Source organism: Alligator mississippiensis, chromosome 7 (genome assembly GCF_030867095.1).
Source record: "Alligator mississippiensis isolate rAllMis1 chromosome 7, rAllMis1, whole genome shotgun sequence".
Classification (NCBI taxonomy): Eukaryota; Metazoa; Chordata; order Crocodylia; family Alligatoridae; genus Alligator; species Alligator mississippiensis.
Window position 1 is genome coordinate 12,963,931 of NC_081830.1, and position 16,325 is coordinate 12,980,255.

General features: G+C 46.6%; 1 protein-coding gene across 9 annotated transcripts in view; it reads right to left on the reverse strand.

The window, feature by feature from the left end:
* AAK1 (AP2 associated kinase 1) overlaps positions 1-15,280 on the reverse strand; it is a 107,178-nt gene extending 91,898 nt beyond the window's left edge. For 6 of the 9 annotated variants that reach the window (XM_059730585.1, XM_019482674.2, XM_019482672.2 and 3 more), the window contains exons 1-2: positions 14,997-15,279; positions 14,413-14,795 (exon numbers count right to left, since the gene is read on the reverse strand). In XM_059730585.1, the coding sequence (XP_059586568.1) occupies positions 14,413-14,575 (163 nt within the window). In that variant the 5' untranslated portion in view covers positions 14,576-14,795; positions 14,997-15,279. Of the gene's footprint in view, positions 1-14,412; positions 14,796-14,996 lie in introns of all 9 variants that reach the window. The other 3 variants (XM_059730584.1, XM_019482671.2, XM_019482676.2) reach the window with 3 other exon arrangements.
* Positions 15,281-16,325: the final 1,045 nt, after the last annotated feature.

Here is a 16,325-nt window from a genome sequence, read left to right on the forward strand (position 1 = left end):
CATGCTATAAAAATGCTCAAGCCATTCAGACAAACACAGAGCATTCCTATCTATGGTCATGTTATCATTTGTCTGGACTAAGGAAAACAAATCAAGGAGGGCTGATGCAACCAATCTCACCACATCCTTCCTAGACAAGCTCTTGAAAGGTACCCAAATTATCTGAACTCCAATTCTGTAGAACTGTGATTCTCAACCAGAGCTTTTCAGCAGTGCCACAGGATGTCATGCAATATTAACACTTTTGGCATGACCCACCATGATCTTTCCTGCAGCAGAAGAACTGCTCTACTATTTTTCTGTAGTCAAAAAAAACCCAAAGGAAAACTAAGAATTGGCATTTACTGAGGGATGCTTTGAGTCTAAAAGGTTGAGAACCACTGCGGTACAGACACTACCTTCCCAGCCCGCCTTTGCTCCTAAATGGCCCCGGGGGGGGGTGGGGGAGAAAAGATGTCTTCACAACAACCATGGTTTTATAGCTTATTTTGAAGCAGCAGAGTCAGTGCCTTGCAGGTTGGATTTTCTTCCAAGACTGCAAGCCTGCTCACACAGCAAGACACACCTGTAAGACCTCACAACAGCACTATCTGCTCTTAACAGTTGTTTCAGGCCTCTGATACGTGGACAGGACTCCGGCTTTTTTTCCCCTCACAATCTATTTTCTGATTTTGATATTTACACTAGCATCTGAACTATTGGTAATCACTGCAGAACGACAATGGCATTGAATTATGGATCCTACTTCTCCCAGTAGGAAAGCAAGCACCAAGGCATATATAAATCCAGCATTTCACAGTCCTAGTTAGTTTCTGGCAAATTAAGTGCATCAGAGTAGTAAGTTCATGCCTCAAATAAAAGCAAGGCTCCATCCTGGTTAGTCCGTTATAACAGCACAGTGAGAAAACTGCTACCATATTGCTCGGTCTGCTGCTATACAGGTGACTGTAGCAGAGATGGGAGCCGAATCCTATTTCTCTGAGCTCCAATCCAGCGTATACATTACAGGGCCATCTTCCCTCCTTTTAGCAACAGCTGGGAAAGGCAAACAGCCGACTGTGAATTAAGCAAGATTTTCTTTGCACACCTGGAAGCTTCTGGCTTCTCCAATCTGGGCTCACGGATGAGCCAGGCCAGCCTGAATAAATTCATTAAAAACCTTTCTGAATTTGCATATCTTCATTAATGACAAACACAGGGTGGAGAGTGAGCCAAACAATACAGTCTGTACTTTTGCCTAGCTTAAACAAAGGGAGCCCTGACTGCCAGCTAAAGCCAGTCTGCTGGGTTGACCTCATGCCAAAGGAGTTAGTAATTGTGGGTGCCTCACCTTCCTATCAACTTTGCACTGAACCCATGGCAAGCCAGACCAGTTTCCTGAGGAAAGGAAAAGAAACAGGAGAGGAAGAGAGATCTAGAACCCCACAAACACACAGAAAAAAAAAACAAACAGGCATCACAGAAACAAATACCGGATACCGTTCTCCTTCGGCAGAAGGATCTGAAGTTGCGGCGCCCCATCCCTGCCTATCGCTGAAGATGCCTCTCATTAAAGATTCAGGGAGGCAGCAGCTCACCCAGCTCCTCCTGCAGCGCGATTAAGTTCCTTAAAACACCACCAGATGTGCTCTCATTAAAGTGTCTAACCTCTCTAACATACCAAAGGGTTTAATCTCCCCAGCTAACACAACAGCTTCCACTCCACTGGGCAGAAAGGCCTGGTGCTCAGGTGGCATAAGGCAGGAACAGAAATGGTTCTTTGCTGATAACCCAGCTCTAGAAAAAGCATGGCTCCCTACTCTTTAAGCCAGGGCCCTATTAGCATTATCATCGTTACTGCAACTCACAAACCTAAGTCACGTCCAAGCCAGGCTTGGAATGACCTGCACCGCCCCACAGCAAGCAGCGTCCACCTCTGCCACAACACCGACACCTTATTTTTTACACTTCTGTAGAGCCCAGAGCTAGATCCTAGAGCCATAGGAATCTCCCACTATGAGAAAGGAAAACCAGACGGCTCCTTTTCAAGCAGCACCATGATTGTGCTCTGCACTTTTAGGGGGAAGAAAGGCTATTTAGCTATAGAGGGAAGCCGTGTTGGCTATCTAGCACAAACACGCACTTCAGCAATAACAGAGGGTGGCCAGCCCTAACAGTATGTCTCAGGTATTTAATACAGGCTAATGGTGAGCAAAGAGCACCTAAACCACACTTGGCTCATGCACAGTGCATGGAAAGAATTAAGCCTGGCTCCCCTTCCCTTTGCTTCTCCCCAGCACACATACATTTTGGTTCTGATAGCTCCCAATTTTATAATAAAAACATTTATCTTCACACCATTGCAGTGGCAGCTGATTATCTGCCACTCCACTCCCTTAGTTCCTTGGAGCTCCTTTGCCAGGTCCTTAGAGAAAGCCAAAGGCAGAGCTATAAGTAATAAAAGGAGCAAAGAAGGGGGGGGGGAGAAATAAAGAAAGAAAGCACTTGCATCTTTGGAATATACCACTACAGCCCTGAAACAGCCATAGCCAAAATTCACCCCTGTTCTAAGTCTCAGCTTCCGTCTTCACCTCCAAAGTAAGGCTTAAATGGGACACAGGTCTTGTGTGATTTTACAGAAGGATGCCCCCAGTTCATCCACTAGCATTAGCAAGCCACTCTTCCCACTGTTCCTACATGGCGATTTGACCACAAGAAGGAACAAGCAGGGGTCTGCAGACAGGATTTGAGCGACCACCCTGCAAGCGGTAATCATGCCTTCCCATTCCCCTAGTTACATTTGCTCGGCATGTGTTCCATTTCACGCTCTTGTGCGCGTACTTAATCCTTTCTTGCCAGACAGAGTTACACAACGAAAAGCTGACAGGAACATTTCACTACGATGCAGCAAGATACGTGGTCTCCTCCTAGATTACTTTGTAAAGTGACTCCAATCCCTCTCCCAGGAGACTTCAGCCCTTGAACCTCCCAAGCAAAACTAAAAATTAATGTGTCACGAATAAGATGCAGCTCCAAAAACAAACAAACAAAACAAACCACATGCACCACAATTTGTTTAGCGATCAGTCAAACCTCTACACAGCCTGCTTCAGCTGCTATTATTGCGAGCAGCAGCTAAAAGCATCCACGAGATTATGTCCAAGAAAGAGCTCCAACAGCAGAGCAGGGCTGTTTTAGAGCTCTCCTGACCTGAAATGCAAAGCCAGCAAGAAGGTGCAACTGCATGCAGCTGAAAAGGCCTTTGCTGCAATGCAAAGAAAGCAAGAAAGCAAATCTCCAGAGAAGAGAAGGAAAATGAAACTGGAGAGCAAGAGTGCATCTCTTTGTGGGCTTGCTGGCACCAGGGGAAAAGAACAAACATATGCTTTGGAGGCTTCAGATTGATAATCTGAGACAATGAGAACCTGGACTGCTTGCTTAAAAATAATAGGCAACAAAGTCCCGAGGAAGATGAAACTCTTCTCCCCATAAATAAGTTCCTGCAAATTGTGTTTACTCCCTATGCAGCCTTGAGCAAGTTATTTCAGCCAAGCAGCGCTCTGGGCCCCCTGCTCCCTTCTCATATTTTCCCCCGTGTAGATTGTAAATTGATCAAACCAGGGACTTTCATATTGTGCTTCTGTGTGCATGCAAGGCCTGGCACTCAAAAGGGGCATCGATCTGAGCAAGGCCCTTTGGTCTGGTGAGAGCCACAATGCACACTCGGCTACAGACGGAGTTTACGGAGCGCCACAGGAGAGCCCAGAGAAACACCAGCAAGTAGGAAGGCAGCTTAATACTGTAGCTCCTATAAAACCACTACAAAGATGAGGTTCCTATTTTGCAGGTCTCTGAAAATATATGAGGAGACAGCCCCTACTCTAAAGCATTTACAATCTAGACAAGATGAAAGATAAAAGCAAAATGATTTGACAGGAGGCCTATGGTAGGTACATGTCTGGGGGTGGCGAGTAGAGGTGGTGTCTTTCATTGACTAAAAACTAGAAGGCCAATTTCTGAGTTTTATCCGAGCCCCATACAGGTTATTTTACCTTTCAAGGCCTCGGCTGGCCTATTTGTACAATGCAGATAGCTTACATAACTCATAGAAGCAATGAGATATGGTGGCTAAATTATTTGAGTCTTTTCAACAGAAGAGTCTGTATATCACACCTGTATTTAAAATGTTATCAGGCTAATCCTCAAGCAGAATAAAATCAAAACACTCCATTGAAGGCACTGGCGTTACACCAGAGGGCGGCTTAGCCCCACATATTTTTGCCACAATAGTCAAAACAAACTTATGGACATGCGTTCTTCCTGGTTTATTTAAACCCCTAGCGCCTTGCTACTGAGTATGAAATAGCCGGTCTTCTGTAAGATTGTACCCACACGTTTAAACTACAGAATCTCTTGCTTTTTAAAACCCGCCATCTCAACGAGTAAGGAAGCGAGTTAAGGGACTGCACAACGTTCCTACGGAAGAAGATATGCAGATTGACCCCCGAAGCCAACCACAACCTTTCCAGCTCCTTGGTACATTGCTGTATACCAACAGAAAACTCCTGTCACAACATGTAGTTATTTGGGAATTCAAAGCAGCAGTTAGATAGTCAAGAACAGATTGCTCTCATCCTACTCAATACTGTGCAAAGCAGGCTCAGGTGGAGGGACACTTTAGTTTCTTCAGAGACATGAAGAAGTGGAAGATGACACCATCTTCCTTCACAGGTGACATGTGCTAACAACAGTAAGTAATAAATACACACCCCAGGGATCTTCCATTGCACTAGAAGTCCAGCTTTGGAACATGGTCTTCAATTGTCTTATTTATGGGATCTATTCAATTTAAATCAAATCAAACACATCTAGGTATAGGTGCTGCACTGGGAAGTTACCTCTACAGTATCCGAGCTGAATAGCTGGGGCTCTGCCACAGATTATCTATGTGAACCTTGTCAAGTCATATCACCTTCGTGTACTTCTATGCCTCTGCTCCTCTGCAGAGTGGAGGTATCATCCCTTCCTATTTCCCACCTTCCATCTCTTGTGTGTTTGAGGGCAGGAAATGTCTCTGTAAGTCTGTGTACAGTGGCTTACATGGTCAGCCTCTATGTTTGCTATGGCTTCTAGGTTACATAATACAAACCATACACGCAGCAACTAGATATAGACAGAGGAAAAACATAGCCTAAGCAATGAGGAGCATCAGAAGCCAGAAGAAGAGAGATAAAAACTGTGGTTGGAATCTTTCCAGGCAGCAGCCATTCTTCCACAGCTGTGCATGCCCAACATCTCCTGAGCCTAATCCACGCCCAAGTTACCCCTGTAACCACTCTTCTGCTATAGTGCTGCCAGCTAACTGCTGTTTCCAGCCATGATAACCAGGATATTCCACCTTACAGCTCCCTTTGGTATATCATTTCGAGCCTACAGCCAACCAACCTTAAATGCATGGGATAAGTGATTAGGGAAACCAATGGGGTCTTATCTATTCTGAACACACTGAAGGACCACTTTTTGCACCTTCAGTGATATTCCCAAGATACTGCAGCCTTTCCACTACGGTGGGCTTGATCTTACAAAATGTTCAGTGCTGCCATGGAATAGAGGCTTCGTAGCTGAAGGGAATGCAAGACATTTATTAGACCACACAACTTTCAGTAATAAGAGTCCTGGGAAATACTCTGGGTGACTGTCCCACCATTCAGAGCATCTAGGATAGCTTAATAGGCATTGGGAATGTTTCAGATGGGCAAGCACTAGCTTTGCCCATCTTCCAGATGGTAAAACAAAGGCACAAATTGCTGTAAAAATGACAGACATCATTGATTGGCATGCCTTGAGCTGGTAGTACACCTGCCATTCACAAGCAGCTGGGCTAGCCTCTTAGAGGCCTTGCTTGGGATTCCTAGGGGGTTTTTTTAGCATTAGCAATGTTTCAGTCACACAGGAAGATAGCCAAAGAGCAGTAAAATGAAACTAGGGTCCCAATTCCCAGAAAAGGCAAACCCATCTCACCAAGTTAACTGTACCTACATACATCAGGGCTGCGCATTCCTGAAACTCTGATATGTTACTACTAATTGTTTAAAGATCTACGAATGCCGATCCTTTGTAAATCACTCTAGCAATGGTTTGCAGAACTTGGGGTGAATTTCCGAACGATACTTCACTGCCTCCCACAGATGGCCAGTAGCCACATATTCAAGACCATTATATACTTCTTGCTAAAGTCATAGGGGCATAGCAGAAGAGTTATTAGACCACAATCTTGAAAACCAGCACAACTGAAGAGTCAACAAGAGCCACAAAGGGAAGATTTCCCACAAAAGTGTTTTACTCCTCTGTAGCAGCAGCTAAACGTCAGGGAAGTACTCCGCTCTCATAGCACTTTACAAGCCACAAGCAATTAATCCTCAGGATGCTCATGGGAAATAAACTACATTATCCCCATTTTTCAGGTAAGCAGTTGAAGCAATAGCGCTCCATTCCTCAGCCAAGCCAGCTAATGAGATCCAGTGCTGAAATTTGGAAGCCACAAGTAAAATAATAAACCCTAAACAGATGCTAAAAGCACAGAGCAACAGGACTGTAGGTTCTCATCTCCGTCTCTCTCCTGACGTCAGCAATAATTATTGCTACTTTAATTTTAAATGCCTTGGTCATCGATGTTTTGGAAAAAAGGAGCAAGTGTATCTTTACCTTTGGGTTCTATACTGCTGCCTCTCCTCATAGTACTTAAGCGACTTTCACATAAACCCAACAGCAATAGCCAAGTCCCTCATGGATTGTATAGGGCAGCTGGCACTTACCAGTGGCAGATCTCTGCTTAAAGCAGGGTTTTTTGATTTTGTTACCTTTGTTGTTCTTTGGCAGAAAGAGGGCGTCAGTATGGCAAGTGTCACACTTATGACAGAAATAAAGCAAGGACAATTAAGAACTCGAGTGACAGCTTCTATTTGGATCACTCCACTGAGCCATAAGTTTTGCTCTGATACCTCACTGAGGTTCCTGTTTGACAACAGCAAATACTTCAAGCTTTACTTCCCGTCTTCAGCTAATGACAGCAGCATAGACAGTACAAACAGCAGGTTCTTTATCCAAGTAGGATCCCCTGGACTGGCCTGGGACTTGGAAGATCTAAACTTGATTCCTGGCTCCCTGCACGATTTAGAGCTTGTCACCCCATGTCTATGGCAGGAATGCTGGAAGGACACAGTTCATAATATCTGATAGGGGCTCAGATACCCTAACCCTATCCCTAGGCTATCTGATGATAGCAGGGGCCGATTCTCCTCCTGAAGAGGATTACAAATATACACAAACTTCACCAAGAAGTAATTATTCTGGCTGCCAAAGAAGTGAAGAGAGAGGTGTCCACAGAATATTATGATAAAGAAGTCTAAGAACCTCCCAAGATGCAATAACATTGCCTTTGGAACAGGTCTCCACTCTGATCTACCCAACACACCCCTGAATCTCACTGCCAGTATCATAAAAATCTTTTGCCTCTACAGTCAGGCAAGTACAGTGGTCAATGGCCCTTGACTTGGACAAGTAGGTTCCAGGTGTGTAAGTGTGTGCACGCCTACCTGGTAGACCAGCATTCTTCCTTAGTCAAACATTATATTCTGCTGCCTTCCAATATTAGAAGTGATTTAATTGGAATCAGCACTTATTCACAAATGACCCCATTTCTAAAATGGTGAAGTGACTTTCCAGAAGCACAGAAGTGAGTCAGTAGCACAGCAGAGGGAAGTACTAGTTACAGTTGGCTTCCTAGGTTTTGTAGACTTGCCCTGCTCCAAGAGCAGGATGTTAGACTCTTCTCTCCCTCATTTTTAATTATATGGACTACATACAGAGTCTCTGGCCACCCCTGAAGTTTATCTAGGGCCCACTTTAAGAGCAAGGGAAACCCAGGGGTATTTCTTCTCATTCACTTCAAGGGGTTGACTCCATTTCTACAATTCAGCCAGAATGATGCAAGACTGGGAAAACCCACTTCATCTTGTACCATCTCCAACCTCCATGTTCCTGTACTATACCCGAGTGGCTCTGAACCTTTTTATTAGCCAGTGATTAATACAAGCAGGCGTGCTTGGAATGTGGTAGCACTGCATACATGCTAAGTTCAAATTCAACACCAACCAGTATTCATTGCTTTCAGAAGGGTCTTACCTACTTCAGTTTTACCTTGTCACTTGTATGACAAGGAGAGATGCTGCACGACCATACATATCATTTGCTGGCTTTATTGTTACCTCTAGCATTCAGAGCTGAGGAACTCGGTAAGAATACCTTTCATTTTGCAAGCTACTGCTCGACATCTAACCTAGCTCCGTAAGCCTGTGTGACTTCAATTTGGTGGTTTCAGTCCTATTCCCAATGGACAGGCATCCACATTAAATCCTCTCACACCTGGATAACTAAAGTCCTTATAAATTGCAGCAGAAGCCACAAAGTGAATACAACTGGAAACTGTTCCATCTCACCCACTCACCTACCACTGTGTGACACAGGATACTGGGCAGGATGGGCCTATGGTCTGCCCCAATAGGTGGCAGTTTTTATGTTCTTATCGACAGACTAACCATAAAGAAATCCAGGACATTCATCCAGGACACTGTCCCATCCCGTCCCACCCACGCTCTCAAGCCAGTGGGGGTGAGGTGGTGTGCCGGACAGGCAGTGGTGCCTGTCTACCCACCTGCAAGGCGCTCCGTGCCATTCTGACTCCCTGCCAGACTGTGCCCTGCGCTGCTGCGTTTCTAAGACGCCCATTATAATTTTCAACAGCTGCCTCCGAAATCCCGGACTGTCCTGGCTAAATGGAGACATATGGTCACCCTACCTGTGAAGCTCTTTCCAAGAGAAGGGACATGGTGTTGAAGCTGGCAGGGAAGATTATCCAGATGCCGTCTCTGCTAGGTCCACTCTACAGTAAACATTATTGTTTTTATAGATATTTTAGTATCAACTGATATCCCCCAACTCAGAGCCAGGCCCCATGGGGGGGGGGGGAGGGGGCGGTTATTGTATAAATATCATAGACAACTTCTGTCTCCGGGACTGGAAAGCACGTCTCACTAGCCTGCTCATAAAATGATTTTTTTTTAAGACTTCTTATACACTTAAATCTGTTAGAATCAGGGCTTGATTGAAGGTGCTATCTCGGGGCACAAAACACATGCCCATGGGCACAAACTACACTGATAAAAGCAAAAAACACTTTGGGGGGGGTGTGCAGTTCACCCAGCCAGCTACTTGTGATACTGCTTCAGGTTGCTGGAGTTACAGATTCACTAAAGTCCTATAGTTCCCTTTCACCTACAAAAAGTTCACCTCTTAGGAACGTTCTCCGTGTTACAAGCATCTAGTTAACAATATCAAAGTTCAAGAGGCCAAAAGTGAATTGTAGAAAGCTTGCCCTAACCGCATACTGCTTCCCAAGCTGTATACATACAACCTTACCAGCTGCAAAGACAGAGCAAAGCAAAGGGTGTTTCCCACTTCAAGCAGATAAATGGCTCAAAATATTCACATTCAGACAGTTCTAAACCCTAGGAGTTTAGCACAAATTAGACTCAGTAAAAAAAATAAAAAGTTCCCAAACAACCGTTCGAACTGGATAAAGTTGGGCTTAATTCTGCAAACTTGAATTTCAGGTTTGCAAGTTAAACTTATTCCACAATAAGGTAGTGAGCAACCTTAAAGCAGGGTTTCTATTTCAGATTAACTCCAGGTATGGAAACACTCATTCTGGAATAAGGGCCTCCACACAAACATCGTTCATCTGGAATAGTTCATCAAGAACAGCTATTCCTAATTTATTTCTCGAGTTAACAAAGGCCTCGATGGAATTGAGCAAACAACTCAATTGCTACTAGTGCAATGACACTTATGAACAGTAACACTCATGTAATGAGTTTTGCAGTTTAGAAGTCTATATAGAGAAGAGGAGTGTAATATTATTTTGCAGGGTTTGCTTCTTTTAAATCTATTAAAAGCCAAACTTGCTAAACTACATGTAACTGCTGCCTTGGCATATTTCCACAGGTAGGTTAACATCCCCCATAGTGCTGAATGAGTTGAGATATATATTTGTAAGAGGTGTCATGCACACCCCTCACCAGAAGTGGCTGCAAATTTTGAGCGAAGAGCCTACAAAATTATGCTGATTCCTCCAAACATCATATTTCTGCAAAATCAGCTTCAAAAAGGCAAAACAAACAAACAAACAGCTTACACAGAAGGAAACATGGCCTTTTTTGTCAGTCCTGAGGCAGACGAAGACAAATGGGAGGTTAACAACACAATCCTGTCAATACATCTATACACACTGAATCAAATCCATCACACCTATGCAAGCATATTACAGTCAATGATGCTGCATGGGTACAGTAGGTCCCCGTGTAACTAAAAGCTTTAGGATGCTCTTGCAATCATCCTCTGGTCTACCTGGGCTAACACAACAAGTTGCTAGAGGCCCAAGTGGTACAGACACGTCATGCGAGATCCTGTGCCAGGCTGTCTGTTTCTTTCCCTACACCTGTTCCCAACATCCAAATCCTCTCCCATCACAGCAACAGCCCACCGCATCTAGCACTGGAAAAAAAAAAAAATTTGCACCCAAGTCCACAGTTTTGTTATTTATAAAGAAAAAAAAAACCCCAAACACTAGTGAGATTCATTGTGATCATCAGATGTCCCTTGGGATATATCCGGGATGAACTCCCAGCCTTATTAAAGGCAATGACAGAACTCCCACTGACTTCTGGGAGGCCAACCGACCACATCGATTTTAACTCTTGCCTTGATGGATTTCAAAAGACCAAAAGCATTAGCCTCCTGGGGTTCACAGCCCTCCTGCAGACTTCAGCGTTTCTCCACCAAGGCCTGGGCTCAATACATTCCTTGGCTGCAAGGAAGACAGATGTTCATTGACTCACTGAAAGATACCATTTAAACCCTAAAACACAGGACTGAATAACAACAGCATCCTACAGTCATCATCCAGGCAGGGGTGGATAGAAAGGCAAAAAGACATTTCTGACAGCAAAGCCAATGTCCTGAGCTGCTACCAAAGGTCCTGGGGGGATGCACCCCACAGGGGGAAAAAAAAACAACCCCCAAAAGCTTTGGAACAATAACATTTGAGGCAGGGCCAGTCACCCTTCGCAGAGTCCGCTCAGCAGCATGCAGGGGAGGAGGGTGGTTACAGCTCTGCTGGACAGAGATGAAGTCCTGACGCTTCAGTACTAACAGCGGTGGTTGTTTGCTCCTCAAATTTGTGAGCTGCCCTCCTCACCCTGTGCTATTTGAAGGAGTCATTCTCTTAAGTCCTTATGCAATCATGCCATCCAACTGCTCCTTTTCACTGCCTGGTCCTCCCCCCAACCCCTTCCAATTTGACTCCCTTTCAGAAGCAGGAGGGAAGGGAAGGAGTCAAGACTCCCAACATAGCCATGACAAAATTCAGCTTCCACTGAGGAAGGGCCACCCCATGACTTTCTTCTGTTTGCAGGCCACACGGGAGGCACTTTGACTTGGCTTCTCAAAGCCGCTTAGCCAGCGAACATAGTACAGAGAAGCAAACAAGAGGCTCTGTCCAAGATGGGTTACGATCTTATCACCTCAAGGCTAGCAAGGGTTAGACCAGAGATGGGCTAAGTCCGGCCCACAGGCCAGATCGGGCCTACGGCAGACTCTGTTTCCTTGCAGTCCCTGTCCGCATCACTGCACCCAGTTTCCATGGGACCCCGCTAGCAGTGGCGCTGTGACAGTGCTGGGTCAAGGTTTCCATGAAGACTGGCCCCAGCAGGATTGGCAGGGGGGCGCAGCTGTGTGAGGAGCTGCTCCGGGGCTGGGATCTTGTGGCGGTGAGCGTGCTCCAGAGCCGGGGCAGGTCTGCAATCTACTGCCTGCACGCCCTGGACAGGGGTGTGCAGGTAGCAGATCACGGCTCTGCCCTGGCTCCAGACCATGCTGTCACCACTGCAAGATCCCAGCCCCAGCCCTGGAGCAGCTTCCCACCCAGTCGTGCATCCTGCCAGCGCTGCTGGGGCCAGTCTCCATGGAAACCCTGGCCCAGCACTGTCACAGCGCCATCGCTACTGGGGTCTCCATGGCAACTGGCCACAACAACGCGGGCAGGGGCTGTTGAGACATGGAGTCCGGCCACTGGCCAAATTCACCATTTAGCCCACCCCTGGGCTAGACTGCTCTCCAAGCTCCAGGTTACACACTGGCAGCACACTTCCATCACAGTACTCTTTTCAAGGGGCAGTGGCATGCTGAATACAATCCCAACAGATGGGAAGGCGGCAAGGTTGCCTTACAAGCGCCCCCAAGATGTTCATGAAGGAAAGAGCTTCTCCATTCTCTAGTATCAACAGGACTGAACCCACAGACCTATGCTAAAAGCCACCCATCTTGTGCCCTATTAGGGGGTCAGTAAGGACCTCCAATTAGAGGGCAATGCCCTCAGCCTGACCCGTCGTAGCAGTGACCTCTGTGCGGCAGCTCCCACCAAGACAGGGTTCTTAGAGCTTCTCATGCCCTGACAGTCTACTCCAGGTTGGATTTGATCCATTTAACAGGCCTGCAGGAATCAAATCCTGAGTGGCAGCCCTATCCCTAGCACCAAGCCACATTGTACCCCTCCCCAGTAGTCTTTAATCCCCATGATTGCTCTCACTACTGGACAGCACTCATGCACAGAGGAGTTCCCGGAAGATGCTATTCTTGCTGAGGCACAGGGAGAACACCAGGACAACACAACAGGAGAGTAATCCCTCCTCCTCCCATCCCAACTCATCTCTCACCCCAACATGTGCTATGGCCCAGGCCTGAGCAGAAATGCAGTCAAACACGACAGAGGAGAGCTGAGCAGGACAGCACCCAATAGCATGGCAGCTCACTTCCCGCTGCTGTCAGCATCCTAGGCAGGATCTGCCAGCAAGAGATTACCCATCAGCAAAGAAGTCTGTTCATCCTGGTGTTACAAGAATGAGGCCAGAGAGCAGGGAGCAGAACAGTAGCAGCTACAGAGTTGAAGCAAACCTCATTGCTGGACTCCAGGGGCAAGTAGGGCCTTGGAAAAATAAATCAAGGCAGATTTGTGCCATATTCTTGCAATCAGTGCCCCACAAAGCTGGAGAGATCACTAGACTTCCTAGGCCAGGGTTGTTTAGGGTGATCAATTCTGGCTTCCTCTCCATCCTACAGTTAGCATGCACCACTCACCATGACCAGCATTTCAGGCAGCCCCAGCCCAGCCCGGCACTTCCTGATTAACCATGACTATAAAAAGACATTGACAAATCTGTCTTAAGATAGCTCAATCAAAAAAGGTCTGAACCATTCGTATTGTCCCTATCAGGGCTCAAATTTATGTCAAGGCTAAGGTAGCCACCTACCCCCAGGCTCCGAGACCCCAGCTTTCTTCTCTTTAGCCCTCTTCCAGGCAGTCTGTTTGCAGAAGCCCATTCAATTAAAACCTAAACAACACACTGCCTGGACTGAAAACACCAAGGATGCTGTGCACAAAATGGACTATGGGCCAGTTTAAGGAGGCCAACATTATTCTGAAGGTCGAGAGCAAGGTTACTAATGAGAGACTTTGCAGAAGATCCCATTATAGTCCATGCATATGAAAAGTAAAATTATATTTAAAGCAGCAATGCTCCAGATACAAGTCTTTTAAATAATAATTACAAGCAGTTAGTTGCATTGCAAGCACTTCACTTGCAGGTTAGAGAGCTCTTAGGGTTGTATAACCTTTGTTATTCTTTATTTCTTTTAAGTTTTTTTAAAAGCACTTCACAAACAGTAAATATAACCTGGATTACAGTTTTGCTTGGCATCTTTTCATCCAGCCACAACCCACTACCACAAACAGCTGTTTGCTCTGTTAAGTCCTGTGTATAGACCCTACACTAAAAACATACAGAGAATTTATCAGTGGTTCCCCAGCTCTAGCAAAGGTAGGAAAGATGCAAGCTGATGGAAGAAACTTCCACAATGAAAGCAATGGGCTTCTCTCTCAAGACACACCGTCTCCCACTAGACTATGCCAGGATTATTTTGCTGGTTTGTTTGCTTTTAAAGCATTCCAAGTTTCCAGCTGGGAGGAAAAAATCCCAACTTCTGTTGGTTTTATTTCTCCTGCTTGCATTTCAAAAACAAATAAAATCTGCAATAATAGGATTGACTTGCATCTCTGACAAACAGCAGGGGTATCAGCTGTAGCTGTCATCGGACTGCAAACCCCTCAATGACAATGAAATCTTGGGGAAAACGGAGGAGGAGAGGAAGGGGGGGGGAAAACAACACGCCTGAAGAGAGGGCCAAAGCCTCTGTTTACATTATACAAGATACCTCTGCAGAGGAAAAATAAGGGCTCTGCACAAGCCAGTGTGATCTTACCTTCCGCCAGCACTTCGTCCACCGTCACCTGGTGCCTCCCAATATTGAACACCCGGCCAACGTACCCACTCCCTGGGCCGGTGCTGCTTCCACTTCCTCCACTGGTTCCCGAACCTGGGCCAGAGCCTCCCTGCTCCCGACGTGAATCAAAGAACTTCTTCATCTCTCAAGAGATACCAGTGTGATGATGACAGTGACGCTGTTTGGGGAGGTCCAATTCTCCTCTCCCCCCTTCTTGATCCCAGCCAATAAGAAAGAATAAATTACTTCCAGTGGGGTTGGGGTTTCTTCCCCTCCCCCCTGTTTTGTTGAACGTTCTGTTTTTTTCTAAAGCAGGAGAGATGCTTTTTCCTTCTGGAAGGCAGAGCTGCTAAGGTTTACACCTGTAATCATTATATATAAAAAAAAAAAAAAAAAAAGGGCGGGGGAATAAAACATTACAAACACTCCCAAAATAATCAGCCATGCTGTCAAAACAAAATAGCCCCCTTGGCGCCCAGAGGCAGCCTTCCTGCATGCACAAGCCCCTTCAAACCCCTTGCCCAGATCCCCGAAAAGCTGTTGCTGCGAGAAGGATGATGTACCTCTGCCCTGAGCAGCGAATCTTTCCATGTAAACCCCCCAGCACAGGGAGCCGCAGGACTGCCCCAGTCCTTTGCTACCAAATAGGCTGGAGCCACCCAGCTAGCAACTTGGCCACAGTGTTACCATTGCTGCATCCTCTCTGCTGGAACTGGATGGGCCATGGCTGTAAGAGACCATTGCAGCTCAGGGAAGCGCAGAAGGAAGGCGGCCAGCAGTTGATAGCCAGAGACCATTACAGACTGATCCTACTCCAGGTGCCCCCCCCCCAGCCCTCCCTCCTCTTCCCAGCTCCATCCAACCAGGAAATGAACTGTCACAGGAAGTCCCTACTTCAAGGAGGGTGGGTGGAGTTGGGGACTGAGTGACTTCCCCTCCCTTCCGCAAAGGTTTTAGGGTTAACCCCTTCCTCTGCAGCACTCTCCTCTTCTCTCATCCTGATCTGGCAGAGTGGGGAGGGGAGGAAGAAATCAGAAAAGCAAAAGCTTGGGTTGGAAGGAGTGGGGGGGAAGAAGAGGGAAGGGGGCTCAGATGCAAGGGGGGAAGCAGCAGCAGGAGTTCAAGGCACTGCAAAGAAAGAGTGTTCTTAAATTGCAACACCCAGGCTCAGCTGTGGGGCATTATGGGAATGGTAGTCCTCCAGAGAAGGGAGCCCAGCCCTGTAGGCAGCTGGACTCTGCTTCCCACAAAGCACCAGGAGAAGACCCTGGGGTCCATCACTAGGTGGGGGGGTGCTTTGCTGCTGACATTATTCAGTGCCCAGTGGAGTGAGTGCCTGAGCTGGCTGGAGCTGCGCTGTGGGCAGAAGGATTTCAGCAATAAAAGCTTTTGAAGGTGTGCCCCTCCCTCCCCTCTCCAGCTGGCAGCAAAGGCACCTGGGAGCTGTAGTTTTCCTGCTGCCAGCTGAAGGATGGCTGGGACCAGGGAAGCAGCAAGCACACAGCCTGTCTGGGAAAAGCTCCTGGTTCCCATCCCGAGTCTCGGCTTTGCAGGTGCTGATAGAGTCCACATCCTTCCCCGGTTAAAGCAAGCAGCCTCAAGGCAAACAGGAATGAACCTGGAGGAATGGGACTATTTTACAACAGCTCTCCGACACCTTTTCCGGGACCCATCACAAAACGCTCAGTGCTGCGGGATCCCGAGCTTGTTCCCCAAGCTGTCACTCAGAAATAATAATAAAAGCTACCAGCTTCCACAGGAGCAGACAAAAGATTAAAAAAATACCACAAGTGGCGTATACACCGTCAGATTCAGACAGGCACAAGATCTCTCCCTTCTGGGGTAAATGAGGCTGCAAAAACCACTATAGCAACTTCCCGCAGAGGTGACTT